General features: G+C 42.5%; 1 protein-coding gene and 1 pseudogene across 3 annotated transcripts in view; one reads left to right on the top strand and one right to left on the bottom strand.

Moving 5' to 3' along the window:
- ZNF566 (zinc finger protein 566) overlaps positions 1-9,609 on the top strand; it is a 47,034-nt gene extending 37,425 nt beyond the window's left edge. For 2 of the 3 annotated variants that reach the window (XM_050769203.1, XM_050769202.1), the window contains exon 5: positions 4,814-7,681. In XM_050769203.1, coding sequence (XP_050625160.1) covers positions 4,814-5,838 — 1,025 coding nt within the window. In that variant the 3' untranslated portion in view covers positions 5,839-7,681. Of the gene's footprint in view, positions 1-4,813; positions 7,682-8,618 lie in introns of those variants that run through there. The other variant, XM_050769204.1, reaches the window with a different exon arrangement.
- A 12,991-nt stretch (positions 9,610-22,600) lies between these two features.
- LOC126942043 (peroxisomal succinyl-coenzyme A thioesterase-like) lies at positions 22,601-23,979 on the bottom strand (annotated as a pseudogene).
- Positions 23,980-25,159: the final 1,180 nt, after the last annotated feature.

The raw sequence follows: 25,159 nt of genomic DNA, 5'->3' as shown, positions 1-25,159 counted from the left end.
AGGAATTTATCCATTTTTTCCTAGTTTATCCAATTTGTTGGCATATAATTATTCGTAGTAGTCGCTTATGATTCTTTGTTTGTGTTGTTGTTGTTGTTTTAGAGATGAAGTCTCCCTCTGTTGCCCAGGCTAGAGTATAGTGGCATGATCATAACTCACTCCAGTTTTGAACTCCTGGGCTCAGGCAATCTTCCTGCCTCAGCCTCTCAAGTAACTGGGGCTATAGTCGTGCACTACTCTGCCGAGCTAATCCTGACTGTTTTATGGTGTCTTTGTTCCTAGCTCACTCTTTCTTTCTGATTTGATTTTTTTATGGTGGTATGATTTGATGTTTCTTTGTCTTCAGTGTATCTACTAGAGAGTTTTTCTTTGTGGTTACCATAAGGCTTACATAAAACATCTCATAGTTATAACAGTCTATTGTAAGTTAATAATACCTTAACTTTAGGCTGGGTGTGGTGGCTCACACCTGTATTCCCAGCACTTTGGGAGGCTGAGGTGGAAGGATCGCTTGAGCCCAGAAATTTGAGACCAGCCTGGGCAACATAGCGAGACCCTGTCTCCACCAAAATGTTTAAGGATCACTTGAGGTCAGGAGTTTGAAACCAGTCTGGCCACCATGATGAAACTTTGTCTCTACTAAAAATACAAAAAATTAGCCAGATGTGGTGGCAGGCGCCTGTAATCCCAGCTACTTGGGAGGCTGAGGCAGGAGAATTGCTTGAACCTGGGAGGCAGAGGTTGCAGCAAACCGAGATTGCGCCACTGCACTCAGCCTGGGAGACAGAGCAAGAGTCTGTCTCAAAAAAAAGTTAACCAGGTGTGGTGGTACACATCTAGTTCCAGCTACTCAGGAGGTTGAGGTAGGAGGATCTCTTGAGCCCAGGAGGTTGAGGCTACAGTGAGGACTCTGGCCTGGGCTACAGAGCAAGACCCTGTTTCTCAATAATAATAATAATAGTAATAATAATAATAATAGCTTAACTTTGACCACATACAAAAAGTCTGCACTTTTCCAGCCACATTACGTTATTGATGTTACAATGTACGTCTTTTATATATTGTGCATCTATTAGCAAATGATTGTAGGTTTATTTTTAATACCTTTGTCTTTTAACTTTTTTTTTTTTTTTTTTTTTTGAGACAGAGTCTTTCTCTGTCACCCAGGCTGGAGTGCAGTGGCACGATTTCAGCTCACTGCAACTCTACCTCCCAAGTTCAAGCAATTCTCCTGCCTCAGCCTCCTGAGTAACTGGGATTACAGGCACACGCTACCTACCCAGCTAATTTTTATATTTTTAGTAGAGACGGGATTTCACCATATTGGTCAGGCTGGTCTCGTACTCCTGACCTCGTGATCTGCCCACTCCAGCCTCCCAAAGTGCTAGGATTACAGGTGTGAGCCACTGTGCCCAACCTTATCTATTAACTTTTATACTAGAGTTAAAAGTGATTTATGCACTATTATTACATTATCAGAATATTCTGAATATAACTATATTCATACCTTTACAATGAGTTTTATATTTTTATATTGTTAGTGTCCTTTTCTTTCTACTTGAAGAACTCTTTTTGGTGTTTCTTATAAGTTAAATCTAGTGTTGATATCCTCTCACGTCTTTTGTTTGGGATTCAGTGATCAGATTAAATGCCTTACAGCTGTCAGAGAAAGATTGTATGATGTACGGTTTTTTGTTTTTTGTTTTTTTTTTTTTTTTGAGGCGGAGTCTCACTCTGTCGCCCAGGCTGGAGTGCAGTGGCACGATCTTGGCTCACTGCAAGCTTCACCTCCCAGGTTCACGCCATTCTCCTGCCTCAGCCTCCCGAGTAGCTGGGACTACAGGCGCCCACCACCTTGCCTGGCTAATTTTTTGTATTTTTAGTAGAGACGGGATTTCACCGTGTTGGCCAGGATGGTTTCGATCTCCTGACCTCGTGATCCGCCCGCCTTGGCCTCCCAAAGTGCTGGGATTACAGGCGTGAGCCACCACGCCCGGCATGATGTACGTTTTTACCATATCATCTAGTATGATTTCAAACTATCTTCCTTATATAATTCAGAACATTATTCCACAAAAATATTGAGTACCTATTAGTGTCATACACTTGATGATTTTACAGATGATAAAAACAGTGTTCATTGAGGTTTCATAATTTGTCTATGGCCTCTCAGCTAGTTAAAAAGTCCAGAATTCAGACCTCTTTTACAACCCTAAAGCCTTCAGTTTTCTCAACCACCTTGCTATACTCATTTTTTCTTTTCATCATATCTCATTTCGTAGTCATTTCTTTCTCTATGGGTAAGTGATAAGAATACTAGCTGAGATCCTGTCCCTCTGTAACCAGACCAAGCTATTTCTTTTAAAAATATATTTGTATTACATGTATATTATAATAGTTTACAAAGCTGTACCTTCCTTACCCCTCCATTTCCTTGTCTAAGAGTCAGTGACTTTCAAGTCTTCTAGCTATTCTCCCTGACTTTATTTTTTTTAGGAATCAAGGGGTCGGGCCTAATGTCCCCACTTTTGTATGGAAATTCTTTTTTTGTGTGTTGTCTGTTTGTTTGTTTGTTTGAGATAGAGTCTCACTCTGTTCCCTAGGCTGGAGTGCAGTGGCACGATCTTGGCTCACTGCAACCTCTGCCTCCTGGGTTCAAGCAATTCTCCTGCCTCAGCCTCCTGAGTAGCTGGGATTACAGGCACGCGCTACCACACCTGGCTAATTTTTGTATTTTTAGTAGAGATGGGATTTCACCATTTTGGTCAGGCTGGTCTCAAACTCCTGACCTCGTGATCCACCTGCCTTGGCCTCCCAAAGTGCTGGGATTACAGGCATAAGCCACCGTGCCTGGCGGAAATTCTTCCGTGGTATTTACAAACATTAATCCCAATCCTCACAACAGCTGTAAGGGCTATCATTCCTATTGTATTAGACAGAGAACTGGAGGTTTGGAAAGTGGAACTAATTTGCCCAAGAAAACAAAGCTTATAATTATTCAAGTTTGAGTATAAAACGCATGTAACTGAATCTAGTATCTCTGATCTGTCAGTACCATACAATGCCTTCCATTTTACTCTCTCTCCTTTCCTTGAACCTACAAATGTCTTTTCTGCCAGTCAGTCATCACTACTATAGTGCTCGTGTACTTGTTAAGTCCCCTCTTCTCTTTAACAAAGGCCAGCATCTCAGAATTACAAGACAAACACTATTTTCATCCAACCCCAAACATATATCATATCTGTGCACACATGAGTCCTACCTACCACTCATACTATGTTCATTCCACACTTGACTTTTCTTAAGCTAGGCTTTTTTCTGGATGGCTACCCTCTAGTTCCTTATCATTTTTTAAAGAGCTCTGGACCTCCAGTTACAGAATCCAGACCAGGGCTATCCAAGAGAACATTCAGTGGTATTGGAAATGTTTTATATTTGTGATGTTTAGTACCGACTTCCAGTACAAAAGCTACCAGCCAAGTTTGGCTGTTGAACATTGGAAATGTGAATAGTGTGACTGAGAAACTGAATTTTCAAATTCGGCTGTTTATTTCAAAATAAAATGCACACTTCATTTAAATTATTTGAAAAATTTTTTTATTGTTATACTTTAAGTTCTAGGGTACATGTGCATAATGTGCAGGTTTGTTACATATGTATACTTGTGATATGTTGGTGTGCTGCACCCATCGACTCGTTAGCACCCATCAACTCATCATTTACATCAGGTATAACTCCCAATGCAATCCCTCCCTCCTCCCCCCTCCCCATGGTAGGCCCCGGTGTGTGATGTTCCCCTTCCCGAGTCCAAGTGATCTCATTGTTAATTATTTGAAATTTTAAATACGACATGTAGCTAGTAGCTACCGTGTTAGACAATGCGTATCTAACCAGGGGCTGGCAAACTTTTTCTTGAAAGGCAAATAGTAAGTATTTTAGGTTTGCAGTTTACACATTCTGTGTCATAACTACTCACTTCTGCCCTTTTAGCGCAAAAGCATCCATAGACAATACGTAACAAGTATGGCTAATAAAACTTCATTTATAAAAATTGGTGCGGGGCCATAGGCCGTAGTTTACTGATCCCTGGGAATTTTCCATTAGGCGTATTCATTTCATCCTGACAATAGCCCTGTTAACAGTGTGATTGATTATTTATTTATTTATTGAGACAGAGACTCACTCTGTCGCCCAGGCTGGAGTGCAGTGGCGCAATCTTGGCTCACTGCAACCTCTGCCTCCCGGGTTCAAGCAATTCTCGTGCCTTAGCCTCCCCAGTAGCTGGGATTACAGGCGCATGCCACCAGGCCCAGCCAATTTTTATATTTTTAGTAGAGACAGGTTTCACCATATTGGCCAGGCTGATCTCAAACTCCTGACCTCAAGTGTTCTGCCTGCCTCACCCACCCAAGGTGCTGAGATTACAGGTGTAAGCCACCATGCCTGGCCATTTCCCTTATTTTACAATTAATACTGTGGGATCCTATTATATGTCCCATGTGTGTATATGCAATGAGACATTTTGTGTGTGTATGATTAGAGTCATCCTTTAACAAGGGAGACAGGACTAAGGCATGTGTGTATTTAGCAAGCTTCCCAAAGTAATCCTGATCTATAGCAATGTTTGGGAAGCAGTGACTTATTTTGTTTTCCTAATCACTACCCTCATCTTATTATGTAACCTGTCTTCTAACTCTCTTTTTTCCTCATTCATTTGTAAAAAAAAATCAGTGAAATTCTCCCATATTGATTGAAGTTTCATTTCTCCCAAATAAGAAAAACATGAGTGAATTACTTTCATATTTTCTTTCAGTCCTGGAATCAAGATGTGAGACCAAGAAATTATTTCTGAAGAAAGAAATTTATGAAATAGAATCAACCCAGTGGGAAATAATGGAAAAACTCACAAGACATGATTTTCAGTGCTCTAGTTTCAGAGATGATTGGGATTGTAATATCCAGTTTGAGAAACAGCTCGGCTCTCAGGGGGGACATTTCAATCAATTGGTATTCACTCATGAAGATCTGCCCACTTTGAGTCAGCATCCATCCTTTACATTACAGCAAATCATTAATAGTAAAAAGAAATTCTGTGCATCTAAAGAATATAGGAAAACCTTTAGACATGGCTCACAATTTGCTACACATGAGATAATTCATACCATTGAGAAGCCCTATGAATGTAAGGAATGTGGAAAGTCCTTTAGACATCCCTCAAGACTCGCTCATCATCAGAAAATTCATACTGGCAAGAAACCCTTTGAATGTAAGGAATGTGGAAAAACCTTTATTTGTGGCTCAGACCTTACGCGACATCACAGAATTCACACTGGTGAGAAACCCTATGAATGTAAGGAATGTGGGAAGGCCTTTAGTAGTGGTTCCAACTTCACTCGACATCAGAGAATTCACACGGGTGAGAAGCCTTATGAATGCAAAGAATGCGGGAAGGCCTTTAGTAGTGGCTCAAACTTTACTCAACATCAGAGAATTCATACTGGGGAAAAACCGTATGAATGTAAGGAATGTGGCAATGCCTTTAGTCAGAGCTCACAACTTATTAAACATCAAAGAATCCATACAGGTGAGAAACCTTATGAATGTAAGGAATGTGAAAAGGCTTTTCGTTCTGGCTCAGACCTTACTAGACATCAGAGAATTCATACTGGTGAGAAACCCTATGAATGTAAGATATGTGGGAAGGCTTATTCTCAGAGTTCACAGCTTATTAGTCATCATAGAATTCATACTAGTGAGAAACCCTATGAATATAGGGAATGTGGAAAGAACTTTAATTATAACCCACAACTTATTCAGCATCAAAATTTGTACTGGTGATGAGCCAGAATATATGAAATGTGTAGAGAGGCTTTTAATTATGGCTCAAAACAGAATTTATCTTGTTAATAATTTCCCTAGATGGAATAATGTAGAAACATTGTATTTGTGGACTATAGCTTATTCAGCCTGGAAAAAATAATGTTGGAGAAACACCCTATGATAGAATATATTTTGAAAACCTTAACCAAATGCTCACTTCTCTTGACATCAGATAATTCAGTCTGTCGTACTGAAAATGACAGCACTTTTAACACCTTTCTAACCCTCTTAAACATCAGAGAATTTTTGTAGAAATGTAGTTCTGTGGTTTTCATTTTTTCCTGTAATTTGTCTAACTTACATTCTTAAAAATACTTTTAGTATCTGGGAGAAATGACCTCTTTATTTTTGAAGATGGCTTATTCTTTTCATTCTTTATAACATTAAGGCTTTCTTACTGTAAAAATGTTCATGAACAACATTTTACTTAATAGAGATCCTTCAATATCTTCATGGTGTTTCATTGTGTTACTGTAATATCGCTTATGAAATCCTATTGGTGGATATCATGGTCTCCTCTAGATATTTTGCCATAATACATGCCAAAATACAAGTCCCTGATGGACATTCTCCCTAAGCACATATTCGTATCATATCTTTTAACTGCAGAAATAATGTGTGAATATATTTTCCTTATAAAAGATGCAAGCATTACAAAAAGGCAAATGTACCCTTTGACCATTGTCTTGTGTCCATTCCCTTCCCAAAGTATAGTCTTTATCAGTTTATTGTTTATTGCTGATCATTTTTCTGTTTATATATACATGCGTGTCTCAGTAAAAATTAGAAAATGGGGGATAATTATAATACCTACCTCATAATGCTTTGTGAGGGTTAAATTAAGACCCATAAAGTGCTTAGCATTGTGCCTGACATGATAAATGCATACTCACTGAATGTTAGTCATCATTATTATATTCATCATCATCAGTATTATTATTTGTAGAAAGGCTTTTTAACTTCTGCAGAACTTAGTCACCATTAGGCAGGGTAATTGACTGAAGAAAGACCCTTTTTGAAGGTAACAAGTTAAGAAAATTTCCCATCATCATGTACTTCCTATTGAACATGGAATAATCCTAGCTATTGGTGGGGAAAGTACTGTGAATAATGTGTGTGAAGGACTTTATTCCAGAATACTCTTTTTGCCACATTATATACCCAGTAAAAAAGAAAAGAGAACATAAACAAAATATTGGTGCACTGAGGAAAAAAAGTATGAAAAGAGAAATAGCATCATATTTAAAAAATGGACAGAGATAGAAACATAGTTACAGATTTAAAAGGTTATGTTAAATATAATGCTTTTTTCTGATATGTTTGAAAATTTAAACAAAATGATTTTTAAGGCAAGTATACATCAATATTGACTCCAAGAAAATTAGGACTCTTGGAAGACTCTCATAAACACAGAGAATGGGAAAAATGAGCATGTGATCAATTAACTATTACTAATGAAGCACGAAATCCAGTTTCTTTCTAAGGAAAACTTTATCAAATGTTCAAGGAACTATTTCAATTATATAGAAGTACATGTCTTGGCTCATGCCTGTAATCCCAACACTTTGGGAGTCTTAGGTGTTAGGATTATTTGAGGCCAGAAGTTTGAGACCATCCTGGCCAACATGTTGAAACCCCATTTTTAGTAAAAAATACAAAACTTAGCCAGGTGTGGTGGCACATGCCTGTAATCCCAGCTACTGGGGAGGCTGAGGCAGGAGAATCACTTGAACGCAGGAGGCAGAGGTTGCAGTGAGCCAAGATCACGCCACCGCACTTCAGCCTGAGACAGATTGAGACTGTGTCTCAAAAAAAAAAATGTCCACAGTGTAGCTTTGTTTGGGGTTAAGTTAGTGTTTTGAAATGGGCCTTCCCTGTGCTCAAAGCATGCTTAGCAAGCAGCTCCCCACACTGGACAGATCGCATGTGTGGAAGGATGAAGTTTATGTCTGTAGAACTGTTATTTTATGCCCCACTTCCTTTTTTCTTAGATCCTGTGTAGACGGGTCTCTCTGAACATTGTGTTACTTTACTGGCATAAGGAAGTAAAATATTTCATAATAAATTTGAGAAAGGTAGAGTGAGTAAAAATATCTGCAAATGAGAGAATTACTAAAAATGGACTGTTGTAATATTTTGCATTATCAAAATGAGAATTGCCCAATGAAATTTTTTTTACTTTCTTTTCTTGTGTGCTTATAAGTCTTTAAAGTTCCTCATCTAAAATTAGAGATAGTGCATTTGCACCCAAATTAATGAAGCAATACCATTAAAGAAAAAGAAAAGGGGCTGGGTGCGGTGGCTCACGCCTGTAATCCCAGCACTTTGAGAAGCCAAGGCAGGTGGATCACGAGGTCAGGAGTTCAAGACCAGCTTGGCCAATATGGTGAAACCCCATCTCTACTAAAAATACAAAAATTAGCTGGGCGTGGTGGTACATGCCTGTAGTCCCAGCTGCTCGGGAGGCTGATGCAGGAGAATTGCTTGAACCCGGGAGGCGGAGGATGCAGTGAGCCGAGATCCTGACTGCACTCCAGCCTGGGCAACAGAGTCTCAAAAAAATCTGTCTCAAAAAAAAAAAAAAGAAAAAATGATTATCTTTGCTCTTCTCCATTCCTCATTCCCTTCCCTCTGTCCATTTTCTTCTGAATAATGTTTAAAGGTTGTGTATATTACCCATATATATCTTCATGCTAAAACATTAACACACAGTTATTTATTTTATTATGTTTTTACAGAAAAATGGATAACTATACATTTCCCTGAAATTTGCTTTTTTACATTCAGCTGTACATCTTGGATTTTCCTTCAATAGATGATGATCTAACAGTCTTTCTGATGGTTGCAGTATGTTCCACAGTATTCTTTACCAATGCCTTTTCAACCACTTTCCCAATTGTGATATTATGGACTGTTTGTGCTTTTTTGCCATCTAAAAGTAATGCTGCAATAAACACTTTTGTATTCTCTGTTTTATTTCTGTAAAATAAGCTCCCCAAGTCATTTCCAGTGTATTTGTTTTGTTTTGTTTTGACACAGAGTTTCACTCTTAATTGGCTAGGCTGGAGTGCAATGGCACGATATTGGCTTACCGCAACCTCTGCCTCCCGGGTTCAAGCGATTCTCCTGCCTCAGCCTCCCAAGTAGCTGGGGTTACAGGCATGCGCCACCACACCTGGATAATTTTGTATTTTTAGTAGAGACGGGGTTTATCCATGTTGGTCAGGCTGGTCTCGAACTCCCGACCTCAGGTGATCCACCCCTCGGTCTCCCAAAGTGCTGGCATGATAGCCGTGAGCCACCACGCCCAGCATCATTTCCAGTGTTTTCTATGTTTCCTAGGAAGGTTTTGCTTCTAGAGGATTTCAGAGGGCAAGAGAATAAAGGTACAGAGTGCAGTTTTTCACATGTGATTCTGAGTGTGTATACACAGATTTAATCTTTAAATACATCAGGAACTGATTATACAATATAATGCAGGCTGTCAGACTTGTTTCTATCCAGGAATAAAACCAATTATGCCAGAAGTAACTATTATTCACCTTTCTCCTACTGAATTAAAATACTATCAGTTGTATGTTAAGTGCTATACATCTATTTCTGTTCTCCATATTCTAGCAATCCTTGACACTTTTCAGTAGCTTTTATTACTTTGAAATAAAGATGTATGTATATATTATTAATATATAGTTTATTATTTGCAAATAAAGACATGTTTCTTCATGAGAATTTTTGACTTACTCATTTTCCAATGAAAAACACATTAGGATTATATTTTGAATTTCTTCAGTTTTAAATACAGAGTATCCTAAATGAATAAACGATTGACGCTGAGTGGATATTCATTAACACATCTTGAGGTTTCTTTTATAACTCCTTATCCTCCTGACCCTCTAATATCTAATAATAACACTATCTACTGTAATGTCTCACAAAACTTAAAATATGCTAGTAATATTTGAAAATTTATTAGGGTTCTGCTTATAAGGTGATAGATTCTTTTGGGCTCTATAGTTACATAATCTGCAGATAAAGGTGACGTACCTATCACAATATTTTTTATATCTATCTTATTTTATTTTATTTTTATTTTGAGACGGAGTCTCCCTCTGTCACCTGGGCTGGAATACAATGGTGCAATCTCGGCTCACCATGACCTCCGCCTCCCAGGTTCAAGTGATTCTCCTGCCTCAGCCTCCCAAGTAGCTGGGATTACAGGCATGTGCCACCATGCCCGGCTAATTTTATATTTTTAGTAGAGATGGGGTTTCTCCATGTTGGTCAGGCTGGTCCGGAACTCCCAACCTCAGGTGATCCGCCTGCCTTGGCCTCCCAAAATGCTGGGATTACAGGTGTGAGCCACCACGCGCGGCCCAATAACAGAAACTTTAAGACAAAATGCATTATGAGACATGTCTTGCTTCAAGATCCTATAATGATCGTGTCTGAGGTAGTTACCTTGCAAGGGTGTTACTGTTTTTCTTGCTCCCCCTGTAACATCCAGACCATAAAATGTAATAAAAACCTCAGCATTCTCTCAATGACCAATTATGAAATCAAAACTACATATCAAAAATATTGCCAGATTTTGAAACTTTATCTAAAAATAATGTAGCGAATAGATGAAGGAGCACCTTCACCAGAGACACAACAGTGATTCCAATAAAATGGAAAGTGAGAATATAATCCAGCTATTTGGTGCTCCTTGTGACCATAGGCAACAGACCAAAGTTTGGGGTGGGAGAGGTAAGGGGGAGTAGGTTGGTGTTTGCTGGGCTGATTGATCCTGGCTCTCAAGCGAGAAATAGGTTTGAACCTTCTAAATGTAACATGGATAGAATGCAAAGATTCCCCTGGGTCAACTCCTACCTCTACCTTTTACAATAGTAAAAGTTAATAGAAAACTATAGTAACTAACAATAATTCAGATCCTATGAAAGAAGATTTGAGTCACTTTAAAAACTTCCAATCACAGCTGGGTGTGGTGGCTGGCTCATGCCTATAGTCCCAGCTTTTGGGAGGCCAAGGCAAGAGGATCACAAGCCCAGGAGTTCAAGACCAGCCTGGGCAACATAGTGACACATTGGTGATACAAAAAATAAAAAAAAAATTAACTGGACATTGCAGCATGTGCCTGTAGTGCCAGCCATTCGCAGGGACTGAGGTAGGAGGATGGCTTGAGCCCAAGACATCAAGGCTGCAGTGACCCATGATGGTGCCACTGCACTCCAGCCTGGGCAACAGAGCTAAAAGCCTGTCTGAAAAACTTAAAAAAAAGAAAAAAAAAAAAAGAGAGAGAGAGAGACAAAGGAAAGAAGGAAGGAAGGAAGGAAGGAAGGAAAGAGAGAAAGAAAAGAAAGAAAGGCAGGCCAGGCGCGGTGGCTCACGCCTGTAATCCCAGCACTTTGGGAGGCTGAGGCAGGAGGATCACAGGTCAGCAGTTCGAGACCAGCCTGGCCAACATGGCGAAACCCCATCTCTACTAAAAATACAAAAATTAGCCAGGCGTGGTGGTGGGCATCTGTAATCCCAGTACTTGGGAGGCTGAAGCAGGAGAATCGCTTGAAACCAGAAAGCGGAGGTTGCAGTGAGCCAAGATGTGCCACTGCACTCCAGCCTGGGCAAAAAAGCAAAACTCCATCTCAAAAAAAAAAAAAAAAAAGAAAGAAATTGTCCTCATTTTTCAGTTAACGAGGTTGCTCCAAACAAAAGAAATTTTCCCATTTTTACCTTCAGTTTCTCTTAAGCATTTGTTGTGTTTATTCTTTGTGGTGGTCCTTTTAGTTTAGTTTTCATTTCTGAAATGATTCTTTTATTTTGAATTATTTTCTGAATTATTACCTCATTTCCCACATTTTCTGATTCTAATTGATTTTATTCTTTCATATCTTGTATCATTTTGTTAATGAAATTTTAGCTCAATTTGAAATAGCAAGTTCCAGCTCTGATCTCCTGTGGGCATGGCTTTTGGATATGCTTTTATTGTCTGGAGGAATGTTATTGTGTTCCTTATTCTCTCTCTCTCTTTTAAATTGTAACTCTTAGAGAATTCATGCTTGATACTTTTCTGTTGCTTTTTAAAATTATTTATTTATTTATTTATTTATTTGCTTGTTTGTTTATTGAGATGGAGTCTCGCTCTGTCGCCCAGGCTGGAGTGCAGTGGCACGATCTTGGCTTACTGCAACCTCCGCCTCCCGGGTTCAAGCCATTCTTCTGCCTCAGCCTCCCAAGTAGCTGGGACTACAGGTGTGCACCACCATACCTGGCTAATTTAGTAGAGACGGGGTTTCACCATGTTGGCCAGGCTGCTCGAACTCCCCTCATGATCCGCCCACCTCTGTCTCCCAAAGTGCTGGGATTCCATTTAATTTTATTGTTTAAGACAGAGTCTCGCTCTGTCACCCAGGCTAGAGTGCAGTGGTGGGAGCTCAGCTCATTGCAACCTCCACTTCTCAGGCTCAAATGATCCTCCTGCCTCAGCCTTCCTCTTTTTTTTTTTTTTTTTTTTTTTTTTGAGACGGAGTCTTGCTCTGTCACCCAGGCTGGAGTGCAGTGGCACAATCTCAGCTCACTGCAACCTCCGCCTCCCTGGTTCACACCATTCTCCTGCCTCAGCCTCCCGAGTAGCTGGGACTACAGGTGTCCACTACCACGCCCGGCTAATTTTTTTGTATTTTTAGTAGAGACAGGGTTTCATTGTGTTAGCCAGGATGGTCTTGATCTCCTGACCTCATGATCCGCCCGCCTCAGCCTCCCAAAGTGCTGGGATTACAGGCGTGAGCCACTGCGCCCGGCTTCAGCCTTCCAAGTAGCTGGGATTTAGTGTGCCAACATGCCCATCTAATTTTTTTTGTATTTGTAGTAGAAACGGCATGTCACCATGTTGGCCAGGCTGGTCTTGAACTCCTGACCTCAAATGATCCACCCGCCTCAGCCTCTCAAAGTGCTGGTGTTACAGGCGTGAGCCACCGTGCCCCGCCGGTGTTGCTTATTTATTTATTTATTTAGAAATGGAAAGGAATTTTGGCTGTCGGTTTTAAGAGTTGTCATAGAGAAGAGTTCACTGGCCCCTTCAGGTCTTCCCTCGTGGACCACTTGCATTCCCCTCCTGTTGATGTGGGCAAAGCCTCAACCCCTCTCTGCTTGCTGCTCTCAGCGTGGCCCTCTGTTTTCCGTTGTTTTGTTTTTTCAAGACGGAGTCTTGCTCTGTCACCCAGGTTGGAGTGCAGAGGCACAATCTTGGCTTACTGCAACCTCCACCTCCCGGGTTCAAGCGATTCTCCTGCCTCAGCCTCTCATGTAGCTGGGATTACAGGTGCCTGCCACCATGCCCAGCTAATTTTGTATTTTTAGTAGCAATGGGGTTTCGCCACGTTGGCCAGGCTGGTCTTGAACTCCTGACCTCATGATCCACCTGCCTCGGCCTCCCAAAGTGCTGGGATTACAGGCATGAGCCACCATACCCAACCCCATCTGTGTTTTAATACTCGTTTTGAGGCTCTTCCGTTTTCAGATGATTTCAGATGCCCCATCACTTCCCTCGGCTGCCTCCTTCACAGATGCTCAGGTCCACTATTGCAGGTATTGTGATGTTTATGATTGTTCTGATCTGCTTATATCTGGGGGCTCATGGGGACATTTCCTGTATTAGTTTGCTGGTACTGCTATAACAGATCACCACAGCTGGGTAGCTTACACATAACTTTATTTTCTCACAGCTCTAGAGGCTTTTTGTCACAGATCAAGGTGTTGGCAGGTCTGGTTTATCCTAAGGCCTCTCTCCTTGGCTTGCAGACAACTGCCTTCTTGCTGGATTTTCACACGGCATTTCCGCTGCATGTGCACATCCCTCATGTGCCTCAGCATATCCAAATTTCCTTTTTTAAAATAAGGACACCAGGCTGGGTGTGGTGGCTCACACCTGTAATCCCAGCACTTTGGGAGGCTGAGGCGGGCGGATCACCTGAAGTCAGGAGTTGGAGACTAGCCTGGGCAACATGGCGAAGCCCCATATCTACTAAAAATACAAAAATTAGCCAGGCATGGTGACACATGCCTGCAGTCCCCGCTACTCGGGAGGCTGAGGCACAAGAATCGTTGAACCCAGGAGGTGGAGGTTACAGTGAGCCAAGATCAAGCCACTGCCCTCCAGCCTGTGTGACAGAGTGAGACTCTTGTCTCAAAAAAAAAAAAAAAAAAAAGATAAAATAAGGACAACAGTCATATAGGATTAGGACCCACCGCAACTACCTCATTTTAGCTTAATCATCTCTTTGAAGACTGCACCTCCAAATACACTCACATTGTGAGGTACTGGGGGTTATAGCTTAAACATACGAATTTTGGAAGTGTGCAATTCAGCCCATCACATTATCTCACGTAGTTTTGTTTGAATGTTGTCAACAGGCTTTTGGTTTTGCTGTCTGATTGCTCTATTTTTATTTGGGGATTTTGGAAGATTCAAAAACTACTGCTGGAGGCACAATTTTTCTAGAATCTTGGTGCTTCTGTTTTTGTTTTGTTTTAATCAGCTTTATTGAGGGAAAATTTGCATGCAACAAAATGTATCAATTTTAAGTGTACAATTTGATGAGTTTTGACACATATGCAATCATGTAATTATTACCATTGAACCTCGAAAATTTGAGAGAGGTCTCAGTTAATTTAGAAAGTTTATCTTGCTGCAGGGCACGGTGGCTCATGCCTGCAACCTCAGCACTTTGGGAAGCCGAGGTGGGCAGATCACGAGGTCAGGAGTTTGAGACCAGCCTGGCCGACATGGTGAAACGCCGTCTCTACTAAAAATTAAAAATAAATAAATAAATAAAATAAAATAAAATTAGCCAAGCATGGTGGCGGGCACCTGTAGTCCCAGTTACTCAGAAGGCTGAGGCAGGAGAATCGCTTGAACCCGAGAGGCAGAGGTTGCAGTGAGCCAAGATCTCGCCACTGCACTCCAGCTTGGGCAACAGAGTGAAGCTCCGTCTCAGGAAAAAAAAAAAGAACGTTTATTTTGCCAAGGTCGAGGACATGCGCCCGTGACACAGCCTCAGGAGTTCCTGATGACACGTGCCCAAGGTGGTCAGAGCACAGCTTGGTTTTACATATTTTAGGAAGATATGAGACATCAATCAATATATGTAAAATGAACATTGGTTTGGTCCAGAAAGGTAGGACAGTTCACAGGTAGGTGAGACACAAATGGTTGCATTCTTTTTATTCATGGCTTTTATTTTTATTTTTATTTTTTGAGACGGAGTTTCACTCTTGTCTCCCAGGCTGGAGTGCAGTGCTATGATCTTGGCTCATTGCAACCTTCACCTCCTGGGTTCAAGCGATTCTCCTGCCTCAGCTTCCCAAGCTGGGATTACAGGCGCCTGCCACCATGCCCGGCTAATTTTCTTGTATTGTTAGTAGAGACAGGGTTTGGCCATGTCTTGAACTCCTGACCTCAGGTGATCCGCCCGGCTCGGCCTCCCAAAGTGCTGAGATTACAGGCGTGAGCCACCGCGCCTGACCATGGCTGCATTCTTTTGAGTTTCTGATGAGCCTCTCCAAAGAGGCAATCAGATATGCATTTATCTCAGTGAGCAGAGGAATGACTTTGAATAGAACGGGAGGCAGGTTTGTCCCAAGCAGTTCCCAGCTTGACTTTTCTCTTTACCTTAGTGATTTTGGGGGCCCAAGATGTGTTCCTTTCACAACCACAATCATGATATACAGAACTTCCATCAACTCAGAAAGTTCCCTCATGTCCTTTTTTTTTTTTTTTGAGACAGAGTCTCGCTGTGTTGCTCAGGCTGGAGTGCAGTGACGTGATCTCGTCTCACTGCACCTTCTCTCCCCACCTCCAGAGTAGCTGTGACTATGGTGCCACTGAACCCGGCTAATTTTTGTGTTTTTAGTAGAGACAGGGTTTCACCATGTTGGCCAGGCTCCTCTCGAACTCCTGACCCAAGAGATCCGCCCACCTCGGGTTCCCAAAGTGCTGGGATTACAGGTGTAAACCACCGCATCCAGCCCCGCATGTTGCCCAGGCTGTAGTGCAGTGGCACAATCTTGGCTCAATGCAACCTCCACCTCCCAGGTTCAAGCGATTCTCCTGCCTCAGCCTGCCAAGTAGCTGGGATTACAGGCATGCTCAATCACACCGAACTAATTTTGTATTTTTAGTAGACATGGGGTTTCTCCATGTTGGCCAGGCTGGTCCGTGATCCGCCTGCCTCAGCCTCCCAAAGTGCTGGGATTACAGGCATGAGCCACGGCGCCCGGCCACTCATGCACTTTTGCAGTCCGTCTCCTCCCCAACCCCTGCCCCAGCCCCTGAGGGCCGCTGTTCTCCTTCCTGTCCACAATAGTTGTACTTCTTCTAGAATTTCATATAAATAGAATCATATAGTATTTGATCTTTTATGTAAAGCTTCTTGTACTTAACATAGTGCTTTTGAGATTCATTCATGTTGTTGCATATGTCAGTAAATTATTCTTTGTTTTCTGAGTAATATTGCATTGTGTGGACATCTTCCAATTTGTTTATCTGTTTACCAGTTGATAGAGAATGGGTAGCGTCCAGTGTTTGACAGTGTGAATAAAGCTACTATGAACATTCAAGGGCAAATTTTTTTTTTTTTGAGATGGAGTCTCGCTCTGTTGCCCAGGCTGGAGTGCAGTGGCGAGATGTCGGCTCACTGCAAGCTCCGCCTCCCGGGTTCAGGCGTTTCTGCTGCCCCAGCCTGCTGAGGAGCTGGGATTACAGGCGTGAGGCATCACGCTTACCTGATTTTTGTATTTTTAGTAGAGACAGGGTTTTACCATGTTGGTCAGACTGGTCTCAAACTCCTGACCTTGTGATCTGCCCACTCAGCCTCCCAAAGTGTTGGGATTACAGGCTTGAGCCACCACGTACAGCCAATAATTTTTTTTTAAAGGAAAATAAGTGCTAGTGAGAATGTAGCGAAATTGGAACTATCATACATTGTTTATGGAAATGTAAATGGTGTAGCTGCTGTGGAAAAAAGTTTGGGGGTTACTCAATAAACTGAACATAAATTACTGTATGACTCAGGAATTCCATATATATATATATGTGCTTTGTGTATGTGTGTGTGCGTGTGTGTGTGTGTGTATATATATATATATATATACACACACATGCTATGCATTTTTTTTAAGACTTTTTTTTTTAAGACAGAATCTTGCACTGTTGCCCAGGCTGGAGTGCAGTCTTGGCTTACTGCAACCTTCCCTTCTTGAGTTTAAGTGATTCTCATGCCTCAGCCTCCCAAGTAGCTGGGATTACAGGTGCACACCACCATGCCCAGCTAATTTTTGTACTTTTAGTAGAGACAGAGTTTTACCATGTTGGCCAGGCTGGTCTTGAAATCCTGGCCTCAAGTGATCTGCCCACCTTGGCCTTCCAAAGGGCTGAGATTACAGGTGTGAGCCACCATGCCTGGCCCACTTGTATATATTGAGTATATACTTAAAAGAATTGAAAATGAGTGTTTAAACAAAAACTTGTACACAAAGTTTATGGCAGCAATATTCACAATAGCCAAAAGGTAGAAACAATGCACTTCTATCTACTGATGGGTCAACAAAATGTGGTACATTCATACAATAGAACAGTATTCAGCTAGAAAAAGAAATAAAGTATTGATGTATTGATGTATGCTACAGCATGGATGAATATTCAAAATATTATGCTAAGTGAAAGGAGCCAGACATAAAAGGGCTCATATTGTATGGTTCCATTTATATAAAGTATCTATAACAGGCAAATCTATAGAGACAGAAAGCAGATTAGTAGTTGCCAAGGCTGGAGGAAGTAAGGAATGCAAAGCAACTTAGAAGGTATGGGGGTATATTAGTTCGTTTTCACACTGCTATAAAGAACTGCCCGAGACTGTGTAATTTTTTTTTTTTTTTTTTTTTTTTTTGAGACGGAGTCTCGCTGTGTCGCCCAGGCTGGAGTGCAGTGGCCGGATCTCAGCTCACTGCAAGCTCTGCCTCCCGGGTTTTTACGCCATTCTCCTGCCTCAGCCTCCCGAGTAGCCGGGACTACAGGCGCCCGCCACCTCGCCCGGCTAGTTTTTTGTATTTTTTTTTTAGTAGAGACGGGGTTTCACCGTGTTAGCCAGGATGGTCTCGAACTCCTGACCTCGTGATCCGCCCGTCTCGGCCTCCCAAAGTGCTGGGATTACAGGCTTGAGCCACCGCGCCCGGCCTAGAGACTGTGTAATTTTTAAAGAAAGGAGGTTTAATTGACTCACAGTTCCGCATGGCTCGGGAGGCCTCAGGAAACTTACAATCATGACGGAAGAGGAAGCAAGCATGTCTTACACAGCAGCAGGTGAGAGAGAGAGTGTGAAGGAGGAACTGTCAAACACTTATAAAACCATCAGATCTGGTGAGAACTCACTATCACAAAAACAGCATGGAGGAAACTGCCCCTATAATCCAATCACCTCCCATCAAGTCCCTCCTTCAACATGTGGGGATTATGGGGATTACAATTTGAGATGAGATTTAGGTGGGGACACAGAGCCAAACCATATCAATGGCTTTTATTTTTATTATTATTATTTTTTTGGGGGGTGGTGATTAAATGTTCTGGAACTGGATAGTGGTGATGAAAGAACACCATGAATTCAGCTGGGCACAGTGGCTCATACCTGTATTCCCAGCACTTTGGGAGGCCAAGGCAGGCAAATTACGAGGTCGGGAGTTTGAAACCAACCTGGCCAACATGGTGAAACCCCATCTCTACTAAAATATAAAAATTATCTGGGCGTGGTGTTGGGCACCTATAATCCCAGCTACTCAGGAGGCTGAGGCAGGAGAATGGCTTGAACACGGGAGGCAGAGGCGGAGGTTGCAGTGAGCCAAGATCGTGCTGCTGCACTCCAGACTCCAGCCCGGGCGACAGTGCGAGACTCTGTCTCAAAAACAAAAACTACTGTGAATTCACTAGGTGCCTCTAAATGTTATGCTTTAAAAATGGTTAAATGGTGACTTTTTATATTATGTATATTTTGCCACAATAAAAACATTTTTATTGCCTTCCTGGTGTTATGACATGGAACTTTTAACTCCAACTCACCCATCCTTTATCCAGTTCTACCTGAGCACCAGAGCCCTCTTACATCTTACATCCCTGCTGACTTGGCTCTGTCTTATTTGCCCCATGGCTAAAGCTCTCATCCTGCTGGTCACCAACTCTCCTTCATTACCTTCTCACAATAGACATTTCTCATATCTTCAGGCTATCCACAATTGTGACCCCACTTGTAATCAAATCCACAAAGGTACAAAAGATACAAAAGGGAATCTGGCATAGAAGAACTATAGATAAGACCAGCTGGAATTGAGAAAGAGATTACTGCTCCCTGAACTCATTGTTGTTCACTGAAGGGTGGAAGGTGGCCTTTTCCTTGGCTTCGGGGAGATATTTATTGTGTGTTACACTGAGTAGACCATGAACTAAGATACCTAGTGTGTGGCATTTTTGGCACAGAAGTTTTTGGAATGACTATCAGCAAATAGCATCCCAGAAAGAGAATTTCAGTTCCAAATGATTTAATTGAAAAGTTCTACCAACCCATTCAGGTTAAGAACAATTCCAACCTTACATAAACTTTCCCAGAGAATAAAAAGGCAGAAACAATGACTTCTTTAATGAAAATAGGATCACTGGCCGGGCGTGGTGGCTCACACCTGTAATCCCAGCACTTTAGGAGGCAGAGATGGGTGGATCACGAGGTCAGGAGTTCAAGACCAGCCTGGCCAACATAGTAATCCCATCTCTACTAAAAACACAAAAATTAGCTGGGCATGGTGGTGCGGCCTGTATTCCCAGCTACTTCGGAGGCTGAGGCAGGAGAATCTCTTGAACCCAGGAGTTGGAAGTTGCAGTAGGCTGAGATCATGCCACTGCACTCCAGCTTGAGCAACAGAGACAGACTTTTTCTCAAAAAAATTAAAAAGAAGGAAAATATGATTACCTTGATTTCAAAATCTCTCAAAGACAGTATGAGAAAAGAAAATTATGGGGTAGTTGTATTCATGAAGGTAGATACAAAGTTCTTATCTAAATCATTAAGGGAACTAGATTTTTAGCCAACTAGATTATGACCAACTTGAGATATTTATTCCAGAAATGCAAGTTTGACTTATTATTTAAAAATCAGTTAATATGATTCCCCACATTAATGTATTAATTTAGAAAGAACCCCAGGATCATCTGAAAAGATATAGAAAAGATGATAGAATTTCAAATTAAATTATCATCAAGCCTCTTGGAAAAATGGAAATACAAGGAAACTTCTAAGAAAGGATATCAAAGGAGAACTTTAAGCGCATTTTTTTGATGGGCACGGTGCCTCATACCTGTAATCCCAGCACTTTGGGAGGCTGAGGCAGGAGGATTACTTGAGCCCAGGAGTTTGAGACCAGCCTGGGCAATATAGTGAGACCTCATCTCTACAAAAAAATTTAAAAATTAGCGGCTGGGCGCGGTGGCTCAAGCCTGTAATCCCAGCACTTTGGGAGGCCGAGACGGGCGGATCACGACGTCAGGAGATCGAGACCATCCTGGCTAACACCGTGAAACCCCGTCTCTACTAAAAATACAAAAAACTAGCCAGGCGAGGTGGCGGGCGCCTGTAGTCCCAGCTACTCCGGAGGCTGAGGCAGGAGAATGGCGTAAACCCGGGAGGCGCAGCTTGCAGTGAGCTGACATCCGGCCACTGCACTCCAGCCCGGGCTACAGAGCAAGACTCCGTCTCAAAAAAAAAAAAAAAAAAAAAAAAAAAAAAAAAAAAAAAATTAGCTGGGTGTGGTGGTGCTTGTCTAGTACCAGCTACTTAGGAGGCTGAGTCAGGAGAACTACTTGAGCCTAGGAGGTAGAGGCTGCAGTGAGCCCTGATGGCACCATTGCACTCCAACCTAGGCGACAGAGGGAGACCCTGTTTCAAAAAAACAACAACAGCATATTTTTTACTTAATGATGAAATACTGAAATCTTTCCCTTTAAGATCAGGACCAAGGCAAGAAGACCTGCTACCGTCACTGCTAGTCAATAGTGTACTGGCTGCATCACTTGGTGACCAAAAAAGGCTCTATCATCTGCAATGCTTCTCGTTCTGTGCTAATGATAAAATGTTACTCCAGCTTCATACTAATAAAGTCATTCCAGTGTGAAGACACTGATTGAGTCTGACATATTAATGTCACATGTCTCTTTCTGGAGAGTCATGTATTGTGAACTCTTCAGTGATAAATGGAGGTGAGACAAGAGAATAGGTCTGGAGGCAGGGAACATAAGGCCATTCCCGCTGACTTCTTAGAACTGAATCAAAAGGAAAATCCTGTCTCTCCACACCCAAGTAACAAAAGGATCAGAAGCTACTACCTTTGCACTGTGGTGCAGAAATCAATCAGACACTTGCATAGGGCGTAACTTTGTAACTACCTTTTAGTCTCTGATTGGTCCTGCCTTCCACAACCAATCAGACTGGTTGTGGGCCATTCCTTCATTTACATACAGTGTAACCAAGTACCCAATGGGAAACCTCTAGAGGGTATTTAAAACCCAGAAAATTCCGTAACCAGAACTCTTTGCGCTTAAGCCTGCTCCCCCTCTGCAGAGTGTACTTTTGTTTCAATAAATCTGTGCTTCCGTTGCTTCATTGTTTTGTTGCTTTGTGCATTTTGTCCAATTCTTTGTTCAAAACATCAAGAACCTAGATGACTACCATGAGACAAGAACTTAGCTTAAATCCCTACTACAATAATAACAGTTATCAGATTTCTCTATCTCTGTAAAGATTTCAGTTGCTATCAAAACATTTACATTTCTAATATACAGCTTCTCTCTTATGGAGACGCTTTGGTGAGTGTAAAGATTTTACTTTCAATGGAAACATTTACCACACACTAATATGTGTATGGCTTCATTTTTTCCATACTCTGCATTTATTTGGTTCCTTCCCTTGAAGACTTTTTGAGTATCAGGAAGCATTGAGTGAAAGCCAAACACCTCAATACATTTATCACATTAACTTAGTTTTTCTCCCATCTTGAATGGATGAGAGCTAAGCTGTTTACATTTATTACATATAAAACATGTATTAGGTTTCAGACATATGTGAACACTCTATCAAGGCTTGACATTGATAAATACACTTTTAAAGTGTCATTTAATTTCCAATTGCAAACATCCCTAGTGTTATATCTCTTAGATATCTCCTCTGTGGCCTCTCCAGGTGGCTACCTTGTGTTTTGAGGAGATTGCTGTGCTAGATAGAGGCTGTAACTAAACAACTTCTCTTTGCCTATATCTATGGGAAAATTAAGTTACATGTATGATACTTCGTTCAGAGATTTCTAGTTTACTGATTTTTTTTTTCTTTTTTTTTTGAGACGGAATCTTGCTCTTGTCTTCCAGGATGGAGTGCAATGGCATGATCTTGGCTCACTGCAACCTCCGCCTCCTGGGTTCAAGCGATTCTCCTGCCTCAGCCTACCGAGTAGCTGGGATCATAGGTGCCTGCACCACTCCTGGCTGATTTTTGTATTTTTAGTAGAGACGGGGTTTCGCCATGTTGGCCAGGCTGGTCTCGAACTCCTGACCTTGTGATCCACTCGCCTCCGCCTCCCAAAGTGCTGGGATTACAGGCCTGAGCTACCGCACCCGGCCGATTTTTTTTTTTTTTTTTTTTTTTTAATGACAAAGACATGGCTTTAATGTTATCCAGGAGACAGCTGATTCACATAGGGTTATTGAACACTAGAATCTGATGTTGAATCTGTCATGTCAACAACAGACAAATGCATTACAATTTAGGGAAAGCTGTTTTCTGGGTACCTCCCACATGTTTGCAGAAGGCGGCTAGAATTTGCTTCCAGGCATCTACCTGGGCCTTAGAATGAGCCCTGGCTCCCCAATCCACATCACATGTTTGTTCAGTAATTTGTGAAGGGAAGCTGGGCACAGAGGGAAGTAAGGAGGCTCAATGTAAAGCCCAGTCCCAGGGTAAAAAGACGATCTGCGCTTTTTCCTTTCCATGGGCCTGTAACCGTTCAGAGACTGGGCATACAACTCACTCCTCCGGTTATGGTCATCCTGACCAACAATGAAAAGGATGGGGCCCTGGGCCTTCTCTATTGAAATCATGCTGGGGTTCTCATACCCTCCTCCAAGATCATTCCTTATATCCACGACGTCCACGAGGCCTGAGAAAGCTACCTTGATTCTCCTCAGGTCATAGCCCAATCGTGGAATGCTATTCTGCTTCTAGTTTATGCCTCTGTTCCCACTGATCCGGGATCCATTGATGGAAACTGGCTGAGACATTCTTCAAGAATGAGGCCATTGAGAGACAAGTATCAGTTCCTAGAGAAATGCCCCAAAGCCCAATGCCTGGACCTTTTACCTGGGGATGCTGAAACATGTAGCATAGGGCTTCTTCGAAGTACTCCAGGGGTATGTTGTCCACGATCTTGGGGAGATCTTCAAAGTTATAATAAGCTAGAGCCAACGTGACAAAGCCACGGCCAGCAAGGAGGCTGGCTCGATATTTTAACAGGCTCCCTCCGATAACCAAAGATGCCAATGATCCCTAGGAAGGGTCCAGGTCCTGGCGACAGGAGGGGCGTGGCGCGCACCCGGCCCGCGCGTACTGACCCGCGCCGCACCCCCAGCGAGAAGAAGCCGCGCTCGTGCCGCGCGTGGCATAGCAGCCGTCCAGGCTTGGGGTCGTGGCCGTCCAGCACCTCCAACTCCACCACAAAGGGAATCTGTATGTCCCGCTTCAGAAAGCGCCAAAAAGACTTCTTGGATTCCAGGGCCCAGAGCAGCCCCATGGGCTCGAGACCCCGAGGCTGCCGCCCAGCACGGGCGCGCGCTCCAGGTCCAGCTCGCCGCGGGCGTCAGCTCAGTAGCGCGCGTGGGCCCGGAAGAGCGCGCCCTTCTCGTAGTGCAGGGACGCGCGCGCAGCGCGACCGGTTGCTCCGGGGCCAGGCCGCGCACGGCGATGCGCACCGCTTGTCCCAGCAGCCGCGGCCCGTGGGCTCCAGGATCAGCGTTGCTGACATTTTGGAGCCGGAGCGGGGAATCCCAAGGTCGATGCCCGAGGCCCGTCCAAGATCGTGGCAAGTGCGCCGATTGTCCAGAGGGTGTCCGGTGTCTCCTGGTGCCGGAAGCGGCCGGTGGCTGAGCAGTCCCAGAGAGCGCCTGGGACTTTAGACCAGTTAACCCGGCGCCCTGGACTCGTCTGAGGCAAAAGGAGCTAGACTCCTCTCCTGGGTCCTCTCCTCGGACCCCGGGGAGCGCAGAATTTTTTTTTTTTTTTTTTTTTTTTTTTTTTTTTTTTTTTTTTTTTTTTTTTGAGACACGGTCTCGCTCTGTTGCCCAGGCCGGAGTGCAGTGGCTGATCATAGCTCACTGTAATCTCGATCTCACAGGCTCAAGCTATCCTCCTGCCTCGGCCTTCCGAGTATGTGTCAGAGCCATCACGAGTATAGGCATGAGCCTTCACGCCTGGCCTAAACCATCACGCCTAGCCTGATTTTTTTTTTTTTTACTTGGAAAAAATATATACTTCACTCCCACAAAGTATATTTTAGACTCCTGCCCCATTATTCCTAGAGAATTATAATTTCCAAGTAAAGTAAAAACAAAAAAAGTGGTGAAGACAGAAGAGTATTTAACCATATCCCTGTAGAAAATTTTATTGAATATTCTAAGGAATGTACTTGTCCTTTTTGTGTCTGTTGGTAGAAAAAGAATAAACATTAAACTCAGCTTAGTATTTCCAAAGTAATAAGAAACACTCTTGCACATAAGGATACTTTGGGAAACCTCGTTTCCACCACTGTGTTTATTTACACTGAGTGAGTGACAAGGCTCTGTAAAGACGCAGGGGAATTGGTCACTAGCAGACAAAGCAGACATCAAGTACTGTAAGAAATCAGAGACTGACTTCAAAGAAAACTCAGTGTTTACTGATAAATTGGGTTATAATATTACCCCACCAATGGCTAGCCTTCATGCCATGAAAATGCATCCATGTTAATGATGTCACTGTCTTACCTAACTGCAGGTGATGGCTGCCATGACATAGAAATGACATTGAACTTAAGGAAAATACTATACTGTGCAAAATCCTTGTTAAAACCAAACATCATAAATGCATTTGAAGCACAGTGTCTAAGCCACATAAAATCAAACACCTGATAGTTATTAGCTGGCCTTCTATAAAGAAAGCTTTTTTTC

Source organism: Macaca thibetana, chromosome 19 (assembly GCF_024542745.1).
Source record: "Macaca thibetana thibetana isolate TM-01 chromosome 19, ASM2454274v1, whole genome shotgun sequence".
Lineage (NCBI taxonomy): Eukaryota > Metazoa > Chordata > Mammalia > Primates > Cercopithecidae > Macaca > Macaca thibetana.
This window is presented reverse-complemented; position numbering and strand designations above follow the sequence as displayed.